Here is a 23,994-nt window from a genome sequence, read left to right on the forward strand (position 1 = left end):
GGCAGGGTACACCCTGGACAGCTCACCATTCTATCACATAGAGACAAACAACCATTTGCACTCATATTCACAGGCAATTTAGAATCACCAATTAACCTAACCCTAATTCTAACAACTGCGTGACTTTTAACTGTGGGAGGAAACCAGAATACCCAGAGAGAAACCAGTGCAAACTAGGTGATGATTTAATTACGTTCAAGACAGAAACATGAAATTTTTGTGTTAAAATTACAAGGTAGACTTTTTTAACGTAACAACCACCCAATTTACTCGACTTGACTGAGATGGAAGCCTTCCTCAAACCACGATCCAAAGCATGTGACACTGAAATCCCGTGCGGTTTCGCAAGATTTAACATTGCTATATTATTGACTTACTTCACTCGAACATGATATGAACAATTTAATCTACCCTCTCTGCATATCATATAGTTTCTACACTATATGGTTACACTTAACTTTAAAGCATGAGGCAATTGTGTTAAATACACGCAAGACGGCTACATAAATTCAAGAGATGGCCAATCCCTTTTTTCAGTGTACATGTGCCTGTTATATATATATATATATATATTTGTGTATATATATATCTATATAGATATATATAGATATATATATATAGATATATATAAGTAGAATAGATAATAGTGTAGTGTTGTTCATTTGAAAAAAAAATCATTTATTGATACAGCAGGATTGGATACAAACTGAAACAATTTTAAACAACTTTTGTTTTTTGCCTTTTTCTGCCAGGTGTATCATCATGTCTCCAGTGAGTAATTATTAGTGTAAGTTGTCAGGAGAATTTAGGTAACTTTGTTAGGAATAAATGTAAATAAACCATTTAATATGTAGAATGAAATACATATTAAAAGTCACTCCTTCTCAAATCAAGTCATACATGTATTTATATTACATGTAATGAACATACAGTTGCTCAAATCTATTTTGCATCTATATCTCTTAAAAGACAAAGAAGACAAGCAACTTTTCATTGTTTTTTAGAGGGGGTTTGATGTCTTATATGAAATTTTGTCTTCATACCGCCTCTACTTTTCTATCACTTTCTTCTATCTTTTTTGTCAGCTTCCTCTACTTTGGGCTTTAAGAAAAACCTCTTCTGTTTCTCACTGTTATGTGCTTCCATCTCCATCACCATCTCCAGACCTCTCTCACTCTCTCCTTCTGTAACTCCCTACTTCCCCTCTCTTCCTGCAGACCTACAAAAACACAGACAGAGGCCTCAGTAAGTGCTGTTTTCCTGGCCAGGCTGGAGGACCCTCCCCATAACCAAACAGGAGCCAAGCTTATTTTACCTTCACACAGCCCAGACTGGACCAGTACGGGCCAGACAAACACAAAATACTTCATTTGATACATTTGGACCATCTGCTTCTGCGGGCTGTCTCCATGAGCCAATATAGTCAGCAGAGAGTGCAGATCAAGACCAACTATGTGGGTCCAAGGATTAAAATAGACAATGAATATTGTCATTATATTTTGTACAGAGTTTCTTGACGGCTAATTGGGAATTTGGCAGCCACTGAGGATTTTCTGTTTTCCTTTAGCTTCAGCATGGCATCGCTTTTGTGGAAATGTTTGAAAAACTAATTGGCTTGTTTCTGTGTGTTATTTAAAAAAATGCCACATATATCTATATCTCCCTCATTAGAAACTGTAATAATTTCTTCCATTCATTTTCTGTCTTGACATCAGATCAAGCTGGCAAAACTAGATAACACTAGTTCTAGTTTTCTAGAAAATAACTGAAATCTCTATTTGTAGATGTGTACAAGTTTACAGGAAAACAATGCTTAATTTTCTATTGTATAAAAGGGAGAAACTAAGAAACTGCCAGATAATTTGGAGATATTCATATCTAATAAATACAGAAAAACACTGTCTTTGTTTTGTCTGCTGCCAAGGATAAAATCCAGAAAAACTAAAAAGATATTTGGAGAGGGATAATAATATGAAATAGAGTAGATCTTAAATTTTTCAGGGATATCAAAAGTCAACAAGCACGCCAGCCAATGATGTTCAATACACTCTTCTATAATTAACTCACATTAAATCAATAAAAAAGAAACTCAGATGTTCTAAAGTAATGGCAACAAACTACAGTAAGAAACCGAATCTTCATTACGTATACATCAAAACCATTACATTACTGTTGAGTTCCTATGAGCTTAAAGCAGTCTGGCTGTTCTCCTCTGACCTCTGGCATCAACAAGACATTTTCACCCAAAGAGCTGGATATTTTGTGTTTATCAGACTTTTCTCTGTAAATCCCTCAAGTTGGTTGTGCTGGAAAATCCCAGTAGATCAGCAGTTTCTGAAATGCTCAGACCAGTCCGTCTGGCACCAACAACCATGCCACGTTCAACATCACTTAAATCCCTTTTTTCCCCATTCTGATGCTTACTTTGAACCTCAGCAGGTCATGCATAAATGCACTGAGCTGCTGTGAGATGACTGGGTGATTAGATACTGTGGTTAACAAGTTAAACACATATACCTAACAAAGTGGCTGGTGAATGTATAATAAGATATGCAGAACCGCTTACATTTAACCAAGGTTTATCAGCTTCAACATAATACCAATCCCTGGGTTTTATTCTTTTTTTTTGGGGGGGGGGGGGGGGGGGGGGGGGGGGGTTGTTTCTTATGTTCATTAACTGAAACATTATAAAAAATCTTTGTTTTGTTTTATTTTTTCCCAGGAAGTGCCTCGGTGGATCAGAAATTTCAGGTGGGGGGTTTCCTTGTTGCTTTGAAATAGTATTTTCAAGAAAGCTGTGAATCCCTCTGAGACTTGAACTGCAAACATATTTCATCAAGTTGAATTTGACATTGAAAGACTTGTTCTTTGTGTTCTAGCCCTGTACTCTTGTTTCTCTTTGTTTCAAAATATAAAATTGTCTGAAAAGCTTTTTTGTATTGCTCTCGTTCCAGCAAAGCCTAACTTGAGCTATGCCTGGGGATCAAGAACCTAGAGCCATGGCCTCAAGATAAAAATGATTCTCTGACGAGGAGGTATCTAAAGCGCTCTTAAACATCTGTCAGCAAAAAATAAGAAATAACAGTTCTTCTAAGGTTAAATGTTCAAGTCCACAAGACACAAACTGATTTAAAATTCTGATCTAAAATTTTTGGATATTGTGAAAATATTTGTTTTAAATGCAAGCTTTTATTACCTACTTCTTTGTAATGTTTTTAGAATAGAATAGCTCTTTATTTTCAATGCACATGTACAACAAAATCATTATTTTAATGTTCTATGTAAAGCTGTCATGCTTTGAAAGAATAGGACCTTTTAGGATCTTTCATTTATGCCAATATGCGTGCACTGTGAGGATATGAGTCAGACATTTTACTATTTAATGAAAAACAACTCATTTTGAATTTGATGGCAGAAAGACGTCTCAAAAGTTGGGATGTGTGCAACCAAAGACTGGAAATATAAGTGGTGCCAGAAAGAAACAGCTCAAGGAACATTTTGCATCTAATTTGGTTAATAAGCAACAGGTCAGTATCATGGTTCGATATAAAAAGACCATCTTAGAGAGGCAGAGTTTATCAGAGGTAAAGATGGGCAGAGGTTTGTCAACCTGCAAATTAATTGTGTCTATACACATCATTGTGGAATGACTTCAGAAGATTGTTCTCTGCCTTACAAGGGAAGACACGGGCACGATTCTGTCATACAAATCAATCCACGGGCTCGGGGACACTCCCAGAAATAACTGTCTGTAAACACAGTTCACTGTGCCATCCTCAAATATAAAAAGAAGAAGCCATATGTGAACATCTGCCATCTTCTCTTGGCCAAAGATTATTGGACTGAGACAATGTGGAAAACTGTTCTGTGGGCAGTCAAATCAAATTTTGAAATTCTTTCTGGATGTTGCTTTTCCTAAAGAGGAGAGGGATCCTCTGCCTTGTTCAACGGACCAAATTCAAAGGCCTACATCTCAGATGGTATGAGGGTGCATTAATCCCTATAGAAATGCATCATTAATGCTCAAAAGTATATACAGGATCAAAGCAGCATATGCTCATAAGCAGATGATGTCCTTTTTCAGAGAAGGCCTTTCATATTTCAGATAAAAAATGCTACACCTGGCTTAGTAACAGAGAAGTCTGGATGCTGAACTGGCCTGCATATAGATCACAAATTTCACCAACTGGATAAAATATGAGTTTAGAAAATCTGCACATCATTTTACACTGAGTCCCAACTTTTTGCACCTTTTGGGGTCGTACATACTCTGAAAAGTCACTACTCAGGTTTAGAAGTCAGCATCACATCACCCCATTCCTGACCTCTTTCCACCAGCTCCATGTCTTTGATTTTGAGATTCTGCTAATCACCTTCAAGGAATGCTTGGATCTGGCTTCAAGGTAAATAGAAAAACTGTTGACCCCCACATGAACCACCACCCTTAAATCCTCAGGATTGACTCCAGAGGAGATAAGGCTCTCAAAATCAGTGAATTCCTTCCAAAATCACTTCTGAAATCTTTTTTTTTTTATGTGATGCAGAGCATTTATTGCTTTTGTCCTCTTGTTTATTGTTACTGTACTGTTATTATCGCTTTTATTCTTTTCGGTATTTGTTATTTACCAATTTGTGCTTTGCTTTGTACATTCCTTTTTCTTTTTTAAAAACTCTGTCTCAACTTTCCCTTATCTTGTTTTCTTTGGCTTTAATATTTGGCTTTTTGTTTGAATTTACCTTCTGATTATTTTCCTTTGTACTTATCTGCCAAAGTGCATTGCAAACTATGTTTTGAAAGGCGTATGTATAGATTTGTACACATAACTCTTTATTTTTTAACTTCCCCTAAAATATTGAGTGCAGGCTGTCTTTCACTCACGCATATTTTTGTCTCTCAAATATAAGCTCTACAGTGAAGAACTGCCAAAGACTCATGAGAATAAGAAAGTATGCAAGTTATTGTGGAGCTCTTCTTTGTACGGAGCACCAGATGCCTGCAGGAAGGATGTGTGCGCTCTGGCCAAATACCCGAGAAACACTTCTAACACGTGCCATGCACTGCTTCAGGAAATACTGCAGGGAGAGTGTGAGAGACGAGAAATATGAAAAATAGAAAGTGATACATTTGTCATTTTACAATGGAATACCAGCAGAGCAGATTCATTCTTAAACTTCAGCAAGATGATAAATTTCAATCTCTGTGAGTGAAGAAGGCTTTGCAACAGTCATATCGCTACCTCAAGGTGAAAGAATACTCAGTGACTGCTTCATGGTTAACACTTTTCATCTGAACAAAATCACTTATTTCATCATGTGATTTTTCCTTTTATCTTTTCAGCAACTGTTTTTGTGCCCGCCTTCATCACAAGAACCATGAATATGTCTTCATTTCACTCCTTCTTGACTCATAGTAACAAAAAAGTCATGCTGTTTTAAGCTGTTTATTATTTATGATTTCAGCTTACGGGGTTTTTATGGCTCAAGTTCAATTACTGGCTGTTATCTCGACTTTGTTTTCATTCAAAGTACAATGTCATAAAGACAGAATTTAAATTGGAAATTGTTTAAACCTTACGTGTAATAAAATAACAGTACAAATGCAACAGATGTTTAAACTGAATGATTTGAATATTTGCATTAAAAAAATATTCAACCTCACTTTGAAGCTGATACCAGCAACGTGTTTCCTGGGAGATGGGCACGTTTACCAGTGTTTTACATCATCTGTTCTTTTAATAAGACGAGGTTGTGGTGTAGTGTAAGCAAGTGTTTTCCCATTTTTGTTCTATATAGGACTAATCTTCCTTTCAAAAAGCAGCAGATTTTCTCAATGTGCCCTGAACCTAGTCCTCAATGCTGCTGTAAAGCAGGTCGACTGTAATTTTGCACAGTGTTTCTGAAATAAATAAGGCTGTCATTGAAAAAAATGCCATCTGCATATCATGTTATGTTATGTTGCTTCTGAGCCTGCCTTATTTGGCAATAATCGGGCCTCCACAGAGGGGCAAGTTACCCATGCCAGGTGCACTAATGCACCCCCATACCAACTTACAGCAATTAAATAAATAACAGGACAATTTCTCACTTGGCCTCAGTCCTTCACATATATATCGCAGGCCCACAACAGCTTTCAGAAACATTTCTGAGCTGATATATTGATTGTGTCTGTTTATGAGTGTAAGGTGATTCAGTATTTCTTTAGGGCCTTGTCCTTTGCATGCACTTTTGTTCTGATACTTTTGATCTGTCAATGATATCATGTACTACAGGTGATGAAAACCGTTTTCAGCTTGTCCATGCAGTCTTTCACAGAGTGTAAACTGCTTCCGTGTTCACTTCTGAAGGACTCTCTAGAACAGGGCTGGACTGGGACAAAAAATCGGCCCAGGTATTTGAAGTAGAGACCGGCCCACCAGGTATTATAGGAAAAACCATAAAAAACTTTAAATGAAAACAAACGCTGTTCTGACAGTGATGTACACTGTCTTGTTGGTATATATGTATGATTTCTATACAGTTTACATCAGATGACCACTTAAGGACATCTCCTGGTTTCATCTTCACGTTTCCCCCTCACCAGATATCCAAAACGATATCATGACCAGCAGCTTTACGGCTGTGGCTCCAGCAAACATCAGCTGATACTAGAAAGTAATATTAAAATAATTCTAACAACAGCTTATCAAGCTTAAACGTGCTGCTGTTGTTTAGCGCGACATCCGCTGGTTTCCTCTTTCTGGGCGATAAATAAACAAGAGAGACGGGGCGAGACAGAAATCCGATCAGCTGATCATTGATCAGTTTCATGATTGAAGTGGCAACAGGGGAGAGAAGAAGAGAAGAAGAGGCAGCTGCGCAGCGTAAAGACAGAATAAGTCCAGCTTTGTGTCTTTTTTTCATTCTAGCTGAAGTAGGGGACAAATCGTTTCCTTTTCACCTCAGTACGAGTGTATTGTAAGCCCAGAGTCGATCACGACCAATTGGCCAATCCACCACCTTTCATTGTTTATACCGTTACAAAAGCAAACATAAAAACGAAAAATAACTATCGGCCCACCGGCCAAATGCCCGGTATGCCCGATGGCCAGTCCAGCTGTGCTCTAGAAGGTTCTTTTTTATACCCCTGACTTTTCATTTCTTTCTTTCTTTATTCATTAATTTACCTCTGTCTCAAATGTTTTAAAATGGCTTGATTGCATCAAAAACCGATCACAGAATCAATAACATTTCCTACTCTCAGCGTTTCCTACGCTTTCTTTCTACTAATTTTAACCAAATGTAAGCTTTAAAGTGGCTGCATTCTGCTTTTCTTTACCTTTTGCACAGCATCTCAACTTTTTTGCCAATGAAGGAAGCTGTGTTGCCAGTTGGGCAAGTGAAGAAGCAGTCGACTTTTTACTTTATCAGTAAAAACAAAAAAAGGATACCCATTAATCTTTTACCCAGGCCCTCTAACCAGGAGTAACCCTCAACAGAGAAAAATTACCAGAAATTTGAGGCCTGGTTACATATGAACTTCAAAACTGTGTTTATTTCAATCGATTATTTTGGCAACTTGAAAAAAACTGTATATGCCATTTTCTAGCTGTTTTATTCTGTAACTTTCACTTTAAATGTTTTCATTTTTTAAAGGGGTAATCAGTCTAACATTGTATTCATTCAACTGAGAAGGAAAAGTAGGCTATTCGCCAGGTCACAGTGGCGGCTCGGGGAACTGCATGATATGGAAAAAGGGGGAGGGAGGAAGTTCTCCAAAACTTTTTTCTCCTCAAAGAATTCTGGAAAAGCTCCGTTACATTTTCAGGGGAAGGGGATACGAGGAGAAGAAAAACAACGCTGGGAAAACAAAGACAGATAACGGTGTGAAAAAGTTAATGACTTCTTCTGTTTTTGTCTCTTTATATGAAAGCCGTGGAAAAAGGACGCGCGTGTTTTTGCTTTTGTTCCTTCCCAGACTGTGAGGACTTACACCATCAGAGGCGATGAGATGTGAGTGAGCTATGCCTTGTGGAAATGGACAGACTTTATCCAAGCGAAAACATGGCGTCTGCCTCCCGAGGTTTAGTTTCTTTTCCAGTCTGCTTGTGGCGCTCTGCTGCTTGGAAGTATGGGGCTCCGCGGCGCAGGCGGACGGCGGCAAGAGCTGCAGTCCCTGTCCCGTTAACTGCAGCTGTGCACTGGGGCCCCAGCAGTCCTGCGTCGTCAACTGCTCCAACATCGGGTTGGAAAGGGCCCCTGCGGCGGAAGAGATCCCGCTGGCCACCAATGTGTTGTAAGTAAAGAAACCAAAACAGGCTGCACAGGATATGAATGCACAGTGGAGAGTTTTTCACCCAATTTGACCAAAACTGGTCAAACTGGAAAACAAGCGTAACACATGTAAAAATTTAATTCATCTGGGGTTCTTGTCTATCAGCCCGCTTGTTATATCCCCATATGCGTGTACCCCATTATTCCAAACAGCTAATATGACGTGATTTTTTGATTTATTGTTTATGCTGCTGTTCTGTACTAATTAAAGGGGTCAAATATTTAATCAATTAGATCAGCTGATTGGAAAATAGTCAGACTTAATCGTGAGAGCCGCTTGTGAATCAAACGAGTAAAAAAGCTTTTAAAATGTGAGCGTTTGTGTCTCTTCTGCTTCTTAAACTCAGTAGAAATTTGTCATTTCTTTTGTTTTGGGCTGTTGGTGGAAAAAATCCTGTTAACTACCGCTTTTGGCTTTAAGTTTCTGTTCTTTGTTTGTTTTCCCCCTTGGTACGTCATGACAATATTTATGGTATTAGCATTTGTAATTATCCAAGTAATCGATACAGTAATTAGCAGATTAAACATGAATAAATTGTGGCGTCCTGAACGTATAAGCGCGCTGACAGATGTGGAGATTTCATTAAGTTGGCTTTGATGGTCTGCAGGGTGCACCAGTGTAGTAAAAACACAAACAAACCCAAAACTGACTGAAAAATAAATACTATGTGGAGGCAATCAGACAATAATGAGAATAATAATAATAATTAATATAATTTTTGTTTACTTTTTATGTCAAAAGAAGGACTGACTGCTGGTGACTGTGTGTGTGTTTGTGTGTGTGCGCGTGCGCGCGCATCTTTTTTTTCCCCGTTTGTTGGTATTAATAAGTTGGTGACCAGAAACCAAAGGTGGAGCAGATCAGACTTCAGCCTCTGGTGTAGCTGCAGCAGAACATTCTGTTCTGTGCGATGGAAGCCATATGTTATTCATTATTTATTTTTACTGAAACTACCTTTCTTTACAGTATTTAACTTAAGACTTTACTATAAATACCAGGCACATAATCAGTGCACACTGTATTGGGCAGGTCTTGCTTTAGGGCACAAAATGAGCGCTATAATTTTGTTTACCCAGAGTTTTATAAGTAAATAAAACTCTGCAGGTACACTGGTTGTATTTGTTGTATAGAGGGCTTCTACTTTCAATTGGATCCCCTATTATAACCTGACCTTTAGTGGTAGTGTTTGCATAAAAGAAGAAAAGTGGCTTGTTTAGAGACAGATAAATTAGAGACAGACTCTGCTGCACTGTCTGTCTGTGATTTATCTGAATGTTAATGTCTCATGTTGGAATTTGTTGGAGCGTTAATTGCATCAAAATAGATAAACCTCCTTAACCCTACTGTACCAGCGGAAGTCATACGTAAAGGCGGCTGGCTGTGAACTTAACTGTCCTTACTAATTTAGCTACTTGTGTCCTACTCAATAGGCAGACACATGTGGTTGATAGCAAATATTTTACTCAAAATTAAATCTGATTTCACAGAAGGCTGAGACATTCAGCTGGAGAACTTGGTAGTGTTCATTGCAGCGATTTCTGAATAATGGCCTTTGGTCTGTCTGAGGCAGAGAGATGACAGTTCAGGTCTGGATTGTTAGCCCTCTTAAAATCATCTTTGTCCTTTTAACATCTTTTAGTAGATGCAGAGAAGAGTCAGTAAGGCTACTGTGAATCTTTACAGCATGCAGAGCAGGTCTTATAGGTCTTTTTTATATTAGAAATAAATAGCTTTTCTATTTAAGAGACTATTACCAGACTTAAAAATGTAGCCTTGGAGCAAATAACCACCACAAAAATGAATAGGAGGTGAATGATTTGTCTGTCTTAAAGCGGTGTAAGGCTAGTTTATTGTCACTGTTGTATGTGAATTTGGTACCTTGGAGGAGCTGACTACATATTTGAGCTTGAATAGATGTGAACTCACAGTAAATGACTGTCCTTTAGTCATCCACAAGGAGCGATGCTGTAAATGATTAATAGATAACGGAGCAAGCGTGTTTTATTTATTTATTTTACTCTTTAGTAATATTGTCCTTAGTCCTCTTTGCATAACTGTGCATCCACTTTTCTGTCGGTGCACATTTATTAACATTATTTAGCTGTGGGAAAACTGGATAGGACCCAGTGTAATGCTGTAGTGTCTCACCATGAAATTTAATTTAACTGTGGCTGGCTTTAGAGAGCATTCACAACTTCTCTGCTTTGTGAGAGAGAGATGCAGGAAAAGTCTCTGTGATCAAGCTATAGGCGTAGTGATGCTACCGTGAACACATGCTGTGGGTCTAAATGGATTTTGTGCCTTTTCCCTGTTTAATTTCTACTTTTCTTTCAGTAAAAATACCACATTTCCATTTGAAGAAATTGCTAGGAAAGAGCTTTTTTGCCACCAATTCTTTTCCCATTGCCTTCTCCAGTCCTTTCTAATGTGCCACATTACTGCAAAATAACTGAATCAAGAATACGTCAGCTACACCGAGACTTTAATAAAACTAATTTCACATCCATTAAACACCAGCTCCTCTCCATTCTGTCTATGCCCCTATCTGGCCCCAAATCTAAATGTTCTAGACACACCCTTGGTGGAAAAAAGAAAAAAAACATCCAGTGGCTGTGAAATATTTTAACATACTGCAGAGTGCAGTTGGAGAAAAGCATTCCCGTTACACATGAGTCCATCTGCTCCAACCCACACACATAATAAAATCTCTTAACACTTCATACGGAGAGTTTTGCAGTTCTGGGACATACTTGTAAAATGAAACTCACTTTTTTTTAAGTGCTGTTGTTTTGTTTGAATATTCTTGGGACGCACATCATCACATTGCTGTACGAGTCCCGGGACATAAGGCAGAGAAAGTGAACTAGAAATGTTTTCAGTACTGTAAGTTTTTGTGTGTGTGTGTGTGTGTGTGTGTGTGTGTGTGTGTGTTGTTTATGTAAATAGCTTGATCAGACAGTAATATAAACTTGCCTTTGTTAAAAAAACTAACAAAAAAAACAGCAGTAGTTTTTAATAGTGTTTATAAAAATAAATAGTGTTACAGACACACGAGAGAAGACTAACGTTTGGCTCTTTTGACCACACTGTGTGGGTATGCAATACTTTTTGACATCGTTAGGTCGTACTTGCACTCCAGTGAGCACAAAATACTTTCCGTTAACTTTGCTTTTCAGTTTCAGCTGCAATAAATGCTGTGCACTGATGTTTGTAGCTATAGCTGTAGGCTCCACGCACTGGCATTGTCATTGAAGAACGGTACCACAGAGTACACCAAACAAAGAATGTAGTTATTATTCGGGCCATGTAACATGTAAAATAGCTCTTCAGTTCTTCAGCATCGTTACAGACTGTGTTTTAGGCAGTAGCATAGTTTGTTTGAAATTTAAACACACTTGTGGTCATGCATACCTTCTCCTATCTATTCTGCCAAGGAGGATTTTGTGGTGTTGCCATGACAGCAAGATGCACGTACACACACAGACCCACTGCAGGCAGGCCGATATGTTTTTGAAACTACTTTATTTTCTGGTTGTGTTGGCTGTGTATGGGTCTTGGGGCTTCGAGACAGCTTTTGAACAGGTGAGACTATAAAATCAAAAATTCTCTCACTGTCTCCTGCATTGCCTTTCTGCCCTCATCTCCACATCCAAAGGTGGTTATAAGTCTTACAACACACACACACTGAGTGACTTTAACAAAGTGGGAAAGATTGAATGTACTGACCATATGCAGGGGAGATTTTGTTGTGTTACCATGGCAAAAGTAACTGATGACATCACTCACAGAAGTGCAGACATTCCAGGCAGTTATAAATAAGAGAATGAGGAAAGAACCAGGGAGAGAAGAGGAGCCAGCTCCCATCCTTCCTTTCACTGTGTATGCCTGCCCATGCCTTTAGCAAAAAAAAAAAAAAATCCTCAGAATAAAGGTTGCTTAAGTCAAAGAAATGTATGATGGGTGCCAAATCCTTAACGGTTCTTAAATTGGCGAATGAAATTATCAGTGCTCACAATTAACGATACCTTGCTTTTAATGTTTCATAGCAGCAGAAAGAAACAAGTGTGTAGCTTGTCTCAGCCTTCATGCACTCAGTACTTTTCAACCAGGGGTGCCAGAAATGTCTTGGTTTATCATTAACTTAGTGGAGTGGCGGCAGGCTGGAGAAGAAAGTCATGCATCTGAATGTTAATGTTTTGGCAGTGAAGATTTTTTAGGGTGTTTTCTCAATTGTAAGTTTGCAATGTGCTCAGGTATGTTATATAGCTATGCACAGATTTATTTTTTATTATGGTAATCTAACCCTAGGTCTGTTTGGAAGAGGTGGACTTATACTCAGCAGAAATCAGAAATGAAAGCTTGTTGTGAACAAACAAAACAAAACATAATTTAACATAAAAAAGACTTCTTGGTACCATCTGACTCCTCAAAAATATCCTTGTCGATCTTTTATCTCACATCTGAATAACATGAGTTTTGCAAATGGGAAAGATTGTGTGGAGAGTCATATGTGCACCCAAAACAAAACAGCATTAGGAAAGTCTGCATAGTAAAAGTAGTTGTAAAAACTGTATCAGTGTGATTTAGTGAATAGGCTAGCATTTTTATGTACCTTTTCCAGAGTTATTGACCTCTCAAAGTGCTTTTACAGTACATACTTACCCACCCACACACATGCACACTTTATTGCATCAGGACAATTGAAGTTCCTTTTACTCCAAGGACACTTTGACATGCAAGATTGAAGAGCTCAAGATCAAACCACTAAGCTTTTGATTATTAAACGGCCCGCTCTTCTCCTAAGGCGACATTTTACTCTATACGACTTCAGTTCAAGTCACCTCAGTTGTTGATCAATGAAGCACCAATTCCCAGGAGCAGTCACCTCAAGGCGCTTTATATCGCAAAGTAAATACAATAATACAAATGTCCTGTGGATGATAATGAAAGTACTTGAGGAGGGAATGTTACTGCATGGACTGATTGCAACTAATCAAGAAACACCTTAAAACGTTAGTTTGTAGTACTGCAAGCCTTTTTTCTCTCACAAGTTCCCACCAAAATACACTGCTCTGTCATACTCAAAGGCTTATTTATACACATGTGGGCATCGTTCACATAGTTGACTGCAATTTATCCAGCAAAACGTCGGCCAGATGTGTTGTGTTCACAGAGAAAAAAGCCTGAAAAAGAATGCACACATGCAGACTAGGAAGTAACAGCGTAACACAAAGAACACAATACAGTTTTTACCTAAATAGTCACAATTTTCTTCTTTTGAGAAGATATAAGTTGTTCTTAATTTTTAAATACTTTTCAGTTATAAATAAATTCTATATTTTATTACACTACTCATAAATCAAGTTAATTGAGATATCTATTTTAACAGCAGTCTCACACCACAAACTGTTTCCTGAAAGAGTTCATTTTAATCTTCAAAATCCCTCTAAACAAGTAAATGAGATGTTCCGTCACATCAGTCACACCGATCATGGTTGTTAATATGCAGAGAGGGTTTGATAGAAATAACTATGCTAAAAAAAAAGGGAAAAAATGGCACTAGTGTTCTTTAAAGTTATACTGCACTCAGGATTTACAATGTTCCCAAGAAATATTTAAATACTAAAAAGCATTAAAGATGGTGGTGTTTATCGTAAAGAAACAATAGCAATAATATTCTAGAAAAATACATTTGTTGGTCTTAAATTATTAAAAAACAGAACAGATGTACAGTTAAAAACGGGCAAGAGAGAAAGTTCTTGTAAACACACTTGTGGCTTAATATGTAGTTTGTTATTAAATTGGACACCATCTGGGCATGGAATAATTTCTGCAATAGCTGTGGTAAAGCTTTCCTTTTCCCAAGCCTTCAGTGTATTCACGTAACCGTATCTGTGATCCTTCACAAGGATCAAAATGATTATTTCACTATCTTCTTAAGAGAATATTGTTTCAGTAGGTTGCTGGCATGCTTGGATCTTTATCCAGCACACTTTCTCCTTCTGTTAAAATTTTTTTTGGGTGATTTCTTTAAGTTGCATCCAGAATTGTGATTGCATCAGTGCATCCTTGCTCACCTATAAATTAAGAAAAGAAAAAAAAGCCAGAGTTTGATGTTCATACCTCTAGTCTTCCTGGAGTTCTCACACTTGCATTCTTCACACAAACTTCTATCACGCTTATCTAGACTTGAATGCACTCGAGTCATAATGACTCACTCTGAAGCTGCTTTTATTCCTTGCTACCAATTTTTCATCTTATTCATCGTTTCTGTCACATTACTCCCTCTCTGCACGTACAGTACACTCAGTGATTCTGTTTTGAATGGTAACTTAGTTGAATCTGGTAATTCCTATTTCCCAGAGTGATACGTGCTGCTGTGTCTCAAATCCAGTCTGTCTGGGTCTTCTTCTGCTCTTTATTTTCACAGCCCTCCTGTTTGTTTGTTTTTTAAACTGGCACACTTTTTTTTTTGCCAATCTAACAAATAGTGCAGAGAAAAGCTGTATGTGTGACCTTTTCTCTAAGGTCCTTTCACTTGTTTTTGCACTTTTGCAGTTGCTTCTAAATAGTGGAGTGGTGTTAGTAAATTACCTTCAATTTCACACTGGTGCCCTTAGCAGAGTGAGCACAGGTATAATTTGTACAGTTGTCTTATTTGGTTTGACTAGTTTATCAGAACTTGTCAAAGTATGCTTTTGTAACCATTTAGGAGCATGCATATTTTCACAGACCTCAGTCACACAGGCCTAGAGGAAAACGGTTACTCCCCAATTGGTTGATGAGTAGTTATGAAGGTTGCTGCCTGTTGCTTGGTGACAAAAGTTGCAAAGTGGGTGCTGTACCAGAAATCTCTTTGTTATTGCTTTGGTCACTAGCAGATTGCTGCAGTTGCCCATAGTTTACAGGGAGCATGTCAGCCTATCTGCAAAAACTCCTAAATAGTCTGTAAACAGTAGTGAAACTTAAAGAAGTGCAAAGCAAACTGAAAACAGTAAAATTTGTGCCTTTTGAAAAACCATAATTAAAAAGGCACAGCTTTTATTTTGAAGGCAAACATTTTCTGTTTATGGTTTGCATAGTAAACATTTAAAAAGCTAAACAAATGGAGTCTGTCATGTAAGCGTAGTTTGCATCTTCTGTGCATGACCATGGGAATCTGTTAGTGACCAGAGCAATTGTAAGGAGGTTTTCAGTCCAGTACTCTACACCTTTTTCATCTAGTAAGTGTGAGTATGTGTGTGTGTATGTATGTGTGTGTGTATGTGTGTATATATATATATATATATATATATATATATATATATATATATATATATATATATATATATATATATATATATATATATATATATATATATATATATATATATATATATATATATATATAAGTTAGGACTTGTGTAGCTTTGACTGTCTCAGAAAATGCAGAAATAAATGCACGTTTGATTTGTACAGATGGACAGAGGACAGTGTTCATGTAGAGCAAATGTTATTTATTTTTGATTTGCAGCATAATTAATACCAATCAATTAATACTTATCAAATCAGCAGGGGCATTCAAGATGTGTAAAATGCAGAAAAATGAAAATGTCTTGCTGCACAAAAGACACACACCTAGCTACTCTCAGCAACAATTGCACACAGAACAGAGACTGCATGTTAGAGATTACTGGGGGAAAGGGCAAAAAATGCATTAAGTGTTCCAATTCTCTAAAATACCCTTGATAATCAAAGCATGACTTCTTAATTAAAGTAATTTATCATAACATGCTGTATGCTCATGGTATGGCTAATGCATGTCTTATGAAGTCATGCTTCAAGTTTTTTTTTTACATTAGGGCTGCATTAGGGATTCATTCACTATTTTTCCAATCAGAGGAGACGGATGGATTCACTTTGGAAAAACCTTTCAGTTACAAAGACTGACTCATGTATTTTTTAAGAGAAGCACACTCTACCTCAGCAATATAGTATCTAACATCTGCATTGAATTTTAATGTGAAAATTGAAGGATGGAAAATGAATATAAAACGACTAAAGGGGTATGTGTATAGATTATATCTTTAATTTATAAACTAGGTGCCTTTTTTGAGTTACATTTCTAGAGTGAAAAATGCAGGTGTTGATCACATAGGAAACACGTATCTTTTACCCCAGTTAAAAATTAGACTTTTCTCCCTCCTGTTACCCCATTTAAAAAAAAGACAGCAGTAATTGGATTTTGTTCCCCGCTTTTAGATATAAACAGCCAAAACACGAGTGTTTACGTGTGTAGCTCGTGCATAATGATCGCTGTTGCTTGTGCATGTCTTTGTGTGTTTATGAGAGAATTGCAGAAACACATCCTGTTTGTGTAGCCTATGCTGCAGAGAGTCAAAGACTTCAAGACATCCCAGAATAACACGCTGCAATCCATGGGCTAAATGTTAATAAGGGCCTATGAGGCTGAAAATTGAAAAGTGAATTGTTAGCCTCTAAACTTGGGATTACAAACCTGCCAGAACTGTAATGAAATGCTAATCAGCACAGTGGTTCATTTACATTCAATCCAAGGACATGATTAAAATTCATAACAAGCCAATTTGCATTTTTTAGTTAAGAAATAGGAGTTGTCCTTGGAGTTGTTGTTTTTTTCAATGCAACCTCGTCAAAATTACTGAAGGAAAATGAAACTAAAACAGAGACATAAGAAAAATAAACCAAATGCACTGTGTCATTTGTGAGCACAGTGGATCCTCTGTTGATTTCACGCCAGTGAACCTGAAACTGACTCAACAAGCAGAGAGCACAGTAACAGAGACCAATCAGAAGATAAAAGATGAAGGGCTGCCAGATGATGGTGTGGAGGACTCAGCTGAAGTAGTCATCATCTTCACCACAGATTGTGCTGGCAGCCAGCCTCTGTTGTCAGGGCTGCTGAAGCTCTGCTTGTCTCTATGGTTTTGGAGGTGACAGACTTCATTTTTTGTGTTCTCTTTTGTTGCCACCATTCCTTTTTCACTTGTTGCATCAGTTTATGTGGTGCTTCCAGATTTTACAAACAAGATAAATTAAACAAAAATGCTGGTCTCTACAACTCCCTGTACGCACTTTGATAGCCTTACGCTATCAGTACATGAGAACTAAGCCCAGTGCTTGAAATATGTACACTCAGACATATGATCAAAATCTAAGTGCAACCTGCATGATGCATTAAAACTGCAACTAGGTAGGGAAAGTTTTATTATGGAACAAGAAAAATCTGATTCCCCTGTTTTAGATTAATTAGAGATTGTATATAAGACATGAATTTAGCTTCTGGGTCTGAAAAATGAAACCATTATGGAAGTGCCTAAATGTTTTGTAATAGCCAGAAATAGGTGACTACTCTGATCACAATAAGAAGTCTGATTTCCTCTACTCTGTGACCTCACTTAACACTTTTCTGATGAGTATGCATGGTTTTAGTAGTCTCATGTCTCATTAAATACAGTAGGATGTTTAATTTATGAATTATGGTTCCTATTAGAGTCAAGAGGAATGATAAAGCAGGGTCAATATACCTTGTGATTGGCAAGTTGTGGGCTTATGTCAGCATACAGTGTTCCTTTTTAGTCAAATCAACCCCTCACTCATCATCAGTTTCAAAACACCAACATAACAGACAACACGTTCAGCTCGTGGCTTAAAAATGCAAATTCATTAACCAGTCTGTGACATGATAGCGGCTGCATCCATCTTTTATATACAGTCTGTGGGTTACCTTTGCTTGGCACAGTTACAACAAACCAGCACATGTGTTTGTGTCATTTGCAGACAGGAATATAACTGAAAACACGTAGATTGTGGTCAAGTAAATGCTCTGCTTAGGTATATATACCACCACTAAAGATTGAGATTTGTCACCTCCAGTGTGCACTGGTGCAGTTTGTGCAGTTTGTGGATCGTTTTGGAGGTTTCATGGATTTGTTTATGAGTCACACATCTTCTTCACTTTAATGCTACAAATTCAACTTTAGTAGAATTGTATAAAAAAATCCACCATCTGAAAATATGCATGGAAAAATGCCTTATAGGTCAGCAACAAAACATTTTCAGCATCACAGCTTATATAACACAGACACCACACGTTTCTTAGAGTGAAGGGGACAAGCAGAAGTTCATTATGCTTTTATGTCTAGTTGTTGGGACCAGTTATTAGAAATGATGAATTGATGTTGCATGGTGCTGCATTTGAAAAATTATTTCACTGCATCATTAAATATGGATAAATATGAGATTAATATCATAATATGATTGAGGCTGACGTTGATGATGGAGAAATAATTGCTCATGATTACTCGATTAATCACACTTGTCACACATTACCTTTATTTGGCAGAAGCATTTGTTCAAAATGACTCTGTTGTGTGGCTGCTTTATGGAAATATAACAGGATGAGAAGTAGTAGAAGCAGTATGTGTTTGCATTTGTTGCAAAGTTTTCAGAGATCTTTACCAACTGTGTTTCAAAGCACAATCATCTCCAAACATCTTGTAAGATTTTGTATTTAAAAATCAACTGATGCAGAGGCCTGTTTTGGAGTGTAACTCGGTATTTTTTGTTAGCAACAATTCAAAGATGTCCCCCCCAAACTCATGACATTAAGGCAGCTGTAAAAGTTACAGTTTTGAAGAGGACAGCTCTAAGGATGCACTTGATAAATATATGTTTGATTGTGCCTACAACATGCAGAAGATGGAATTTTGGTTGTTACTGGAAATCTAAGAAAAAAATGTACTGTAACACGCAAAATCTCTGTCTGTGCTTTGTTTGTTTCTTTGACCAGGAACTCATCTCAGACCATCAGAAGTTCACTTTACTGAGTGAATGGGTTAAATGCAGAGAGGAATTTCCCCACGGGGATCAATAAACTATACATCATTATTATTATTATTATTATTATTATTATTATTATTATTATTGTTAAGTTGAGCAACCAAGCTTGGTACACCGGTAGATCTTATGTCCCTGAAGGTTCTTATCTATATCAGATTATACAATGTACTCTGTTGCATAGCAACCACCTGTGGTTACCTAGAACTTTTGCACCTATAACACATTTAAAAACAGTGTATCATTTTTAAGTTACTACAATAACCCCTAATATCATGCATAATTCAATTTCAAAAAAATTGAATTATGCATGATATGTTATGATGCCATCACTTTTTGTCAGGCAAACCTTGTAAGACTCTAAAATTACCTGTTTAAGCCTTAATGCACCCACTCCTTATAAAAGGATTATTTCATTTATGTGTATTGATTTATATCCACAAAAGTTAAAATGTGGTTGCCTAGCAACCACCTTGTAACGTACTAAAAGTCAATTTTTAGCTCATAAATAACATCAACCACCACAATTTCTTAGCTTTTCTCAGTGAGAATAAGTATACCAACTGGACAGACATGGCACACAATGCAGTAATAAATATGAGATGTCCAGCTAAAAATGTCCAGCTAATTTTGTTTAGAATCATCTGAGTTTTAACCATCAGGTTAATGAAATGTTGCAATTATGTTTTCAAGGAACTGTTTGAGAGTTACGGGTTAGTTGGGTTTATGTCTAAAGTTTGGATTAAGCTAGGGTATTTCTCACAGACGTTAAAAAAAATTAGTATACAAAGACAGCTAAACAAACAACAAACAGCCAACACACAGAGTGGAGCAGTCAGTAGTGGTAGAGAGCAACTTTTAGCCACAGTAAGAGAACAGCTCATCAAATTGAGTACTGCACTTGCACACAGCAGTACACCTGCCAAGCTTGAAGTGGACCGGATGAATGGTTGTAGAGACAGACAAAGAACAGTCAGACTCACAAACAGAGGTTTTTCAGCCTTTTGCAAGATGATGCATAATTTTCAGTGGTTCACTGGAAGCATTGATTGTTTTGTTTTTTTCCTTTTTATTGTCTCACCACAGTTGTATTAGATGCTCGAGAGACCCATTTTTGTTTTAAACCCACATTTAATGACTTGTAATATGTGGCACTGACTCACTTTCATTTACCAGGAAAAGAACAATTAGTTTTGTTTTTCCTGCATGGATTGGTAGTATGTCAAAGAGTTTGTTTGTATGTCAGTGTATCATTCTTTGAATAAGAGTGTTAAACTGCTGCACACAGCTGCCCTTAACTTGCCAGCTGGACACCAGACAACCCAGGCAGCAGCAGCTGGAAAAATGGACAGAATGTTCTAAAGAGGAAAGGCGAGCCAGTCTGTGAAGTAGAATGTCAGGCTTTTTAGACCAAACGTCCTCAGCCCCATTTTCCTGTTAATTTCATGCTCCCTTTTTTCTTGCAGTAGGGAAAGTACCCGACTACTCCGATCTCCCCCACCTCCTCACCCCTTGTCGCAGGCATGAGGTTCTGGCTGGCAGCTCTCAAACGAAGCAGCCCACAGTGGGGTGATTGTTCTCCACACCTGGCCCGTGTCACTCACTGCTACTACCTCCAACTTCCCCTTGGCTTCCACTTCACACCTGTCCTTTTCTCCAGCTCCATCGTTTTTTACTGCTTTCTCAGCTTTTGTCCTGTCCCCTTCCCATCTGACTCGTGCAGACTTCAGGAATAAACAAAGAAGCAGAATCAAAAAGGGGGGAGAAATCGGGGGGGGGCAGAGGAAAGGGAGGCTGAGGTGAGATGAAAGCAACCACAGAGGAGTCTATGTTTAGTGGGTTAGTGGAGCGTTGGCCTTCAATCATAGTAACTTGGACCACATTACCACCACAAGCCTGCAGAAACCAGTTTGTCTATGATCTGACTTAAACCCAGTTTTTATCACTATGCTTTAAAGACTTTTTTTTGTTCTCAATTCTCCACAGATGGAACAAAGACAGATTCAAACAGATTTCAGTTTTCTTTAGTAGAAAAAGAAAACCATCCCTTTCTGTTTCACTTCAGATCTTTCCTTTCTTGTATTCATATTGTCTGCAGAGCACATGCCCACTCCTCCTGTGTCATTCCCTCTGCCCAAGCACAGTGTAGTCTATGAGGGCTGTGTGTGTGTGTTTTTGTGTGCGCTCTCATCCTCCAACTCAGAATAAGTGGCACCAGACAGGCCTTATAAGGAGTTGTTAGATCACTGGCCACACCGTTAGTAAAACAGAACCATATGTGTGCTGTGTGTGTGTGTGTGTGTGCTTGTGCACAGGCCTATACCTAAAGTGTATGTGTGTGTTTGCGTATGTGTAAGTAAAACCATGTGTGTCCAGAGGTAGCTGAGAACGGGAGTCTGTTGCTAATAGACATGGTGAAGGTCACATTATATGGTCATGTTAAACACACATACAGACTGTCTCTATTTAACCTGCTCTTGTCTATGCGGTCTTACGCGTAAGGTGTGAAAGACAGTTTTCATATGTCGTACACACAGATTTTTACACACACATTCCTGCTGTGGCATGGATGTCGACCACATTACATAAGGTGAACCGTCAGTCTAATATGTGAATGATCAGCTAGTGGGCGGAGCTTATTTCTGCTGTCCTGTTCATCCTCTGATGGGTTTAGCAGAGGAGAGTGCTCTCTCTCTCTCTCTCTCTGTCTCCATCTTTCTTACACAGCTTGTCTGGAATGTACAGATGTTTCCTTTTGGGAACGGCGTCCTGGTCTGTTCACACACACACACACACACACACACACACACAGAGAAAAGAGTGTGAGAGAGTGGAGCGCAGTCCCGCACATATCAATTCAGATTTCCCTTGCGGCACATCGTCTTGTTTTTTATTTGTATTTACTGAATTCGTAGCAGCTGGGAATAGAAATATCGATCAGCACCCTGATTCAGCCTTTTGAGTTTTAATTTACAGCTTTCCTGCAGTCCAGCACCTTCTTCTTTTATCCCTATAGGCTACAGTGCTTTCTGTTCCCTTACAGCCTCTGGCTTTTTGTCTCCTGCTCCTTGGTCTTTTTCTCTCCCAATTGTCTCGCTGTTCTCACGTGCAGCTGTGGCTTTGCTTTGAAGGAATGCAAAGGAGACTGAAGCCACTTCACTGAGCCCATCTCCACTGCTTAACCAACCCAATTTTCTCATTTCCTTAGTAATTTATCCGATGGTTTCTCACTAATTTGAGCTCCAGTATAGAGAGTGTGGCATGCAGGGGTTTAGTTATAGAATGTATTGCTAGCAGTGTGTATTTAATGTATAGTAAATGTGAATTTGTACTATTATCATTGCAGTTTAATCAATAAATCATGCTTAGGATTTTAGAGAATCAGTGTTAAATAAGAAAAAATAAACAAATATTTTAGGTTACGTCTTTCAGTTGTGTTTTTTTTCCTTTAGAGCGCTATAACACATTTTAGCTGTAAAATGGGCTACTAATATTTTTTGATTGTAATTCATTAGTTGTTTATGTTATTAACCGGTATATTAGTTTCAGATTAACAAACACATTACTGGTTAGATTCTAGTGTGCATTTGTACCAGGGACTTACAAGGAAATCATAAAATAGTTAATACAGGAGAAAACTTTTGGCAAATTTGTATCTGTGCAATTATGAAATAGATGTCTTGATTTAGGAAATTTCACATTGCTACACTCAACTAGGCTTGCTGGCTCTGAAATTTTGGCTCCTCGTCAGCACTTGTTCCATTTTTTTCAGCAATAAAGGAGAAAAAATGTGTGAAAATGTGTGAGTGGTTTGCCTAATTTGTGGAAGGGGAGACCTGACAGACACAAAAAGATAATAAAGATAAAACCAGCATCACACACGCTGCTTTGAAGTGGTCTAAATTGCAATTCCTTCCTTATCAGTTACAATCTATAAATCTAAGAATGTAAGAGAGGTATGGTTTTAGCTTAAAAACAGGCTTTTATTTCACATTGCCGTATTTAAAACTTAATCCAATTAATTATGAAACTCCCAGATCTAACAGTCTCACATCAATAAGCATGTTCTCATTCTTACAGAAGGCCTAAAACCAGATCACTTTTCATATATTGTTTGATAATTGAAAACCTCTCTTGGCCCAAGGCATGATTCGGGCCTTGACTTGGGTTTAAAGAGGCACTCCAGTCATTGCACACATGCTTATTTTATTGATCATGCTTTCTGAAGTCAAATAAGTTGACCCCGCTGATGTCAACATCTTTGGCATCTGGGCTTCTGTCCGGACACCAGCGTTACAAAATAAGTACATGGAATTAGAAAAGAACACCATTTGTAAGGCAAGCGGGGAGATTTGGCAGATATTATTTTAGGGGCTCAGCGAGACCATTGAGCCATTGAAATATTTTGAATGACGACTTCGATGAGAAGTGATGACAAGGCCTGAGGGAGGAGCATTTGTCTTTAAAAAAGGGGAAAACATTTGCCAGTGGGAGGAGGCGTCACCTTAGATTAAGCAATAGTCTGATAAAGCATTTATGATTTTGAGTCATTAGTTGCTGATTAGATAATGAGGCCACAGAGAAAAAAAATATACTGGCATTAGGCAGACTTTATTCACCGTTTAAGATTGGCTTTTTTGCTTTGCATCAAGAATTATTCTGTTGCGTTTGTGTTGGTGGTGGGTATGCCCACCCGTTTTATACATCAAATCAAGGAGGACATCTGGCATGTGTGCTAGCTGAGACACAGTTTGGTGTGCAGACTCCTCCTACTCGTACTTACGTAAAACATAATGGTAATGGTGTGCAGCCAATCATAGGTCACT

The 23,994-nt window shown here is 38.0% G+C and overlaps 1 protein-coding gene across 1 annotated transcript in view; it reads left to right on the forward strand.

The window, feature by feature from the left end:
* Positions 1–7,867: 7,867 nt before the first annotated feature.
* pkd1a (polycystic kidney disease 1a) overlaps positions 7,868–23,994 on the forward strand; it is a 72,891-nt gene continuing 56,764 nt past the window's right edge. The window contains exon 1 of the mRNA XM_063476696.1: positions 7,868–8,272. Within this exon, the coding sequence (XP_063332766.1) occupies positions 8,001–8,272 (272 nt within the window). The 5' untranslated portion in view covers positions 7,868–8,000. The remainder of the gene's footprint in view (positions 8,273–23,994) is intronic.

Source organism: Pelmatolapia mariae, linkage group LG6 (assembly GCF_036321145.2).
Source record: "Pelmatolapia mariae isolate MD_Pm_ZW linkage group LG6, Pm_UMD_F_2, whole genome shotgun sequence".
Lineage (NCBI taxonomy): Eukaryota > Metazoa > Chordata > Actinopteri > Cichliformes > Cichlidae > Pelmatolapia > Pelmatolapia mariae.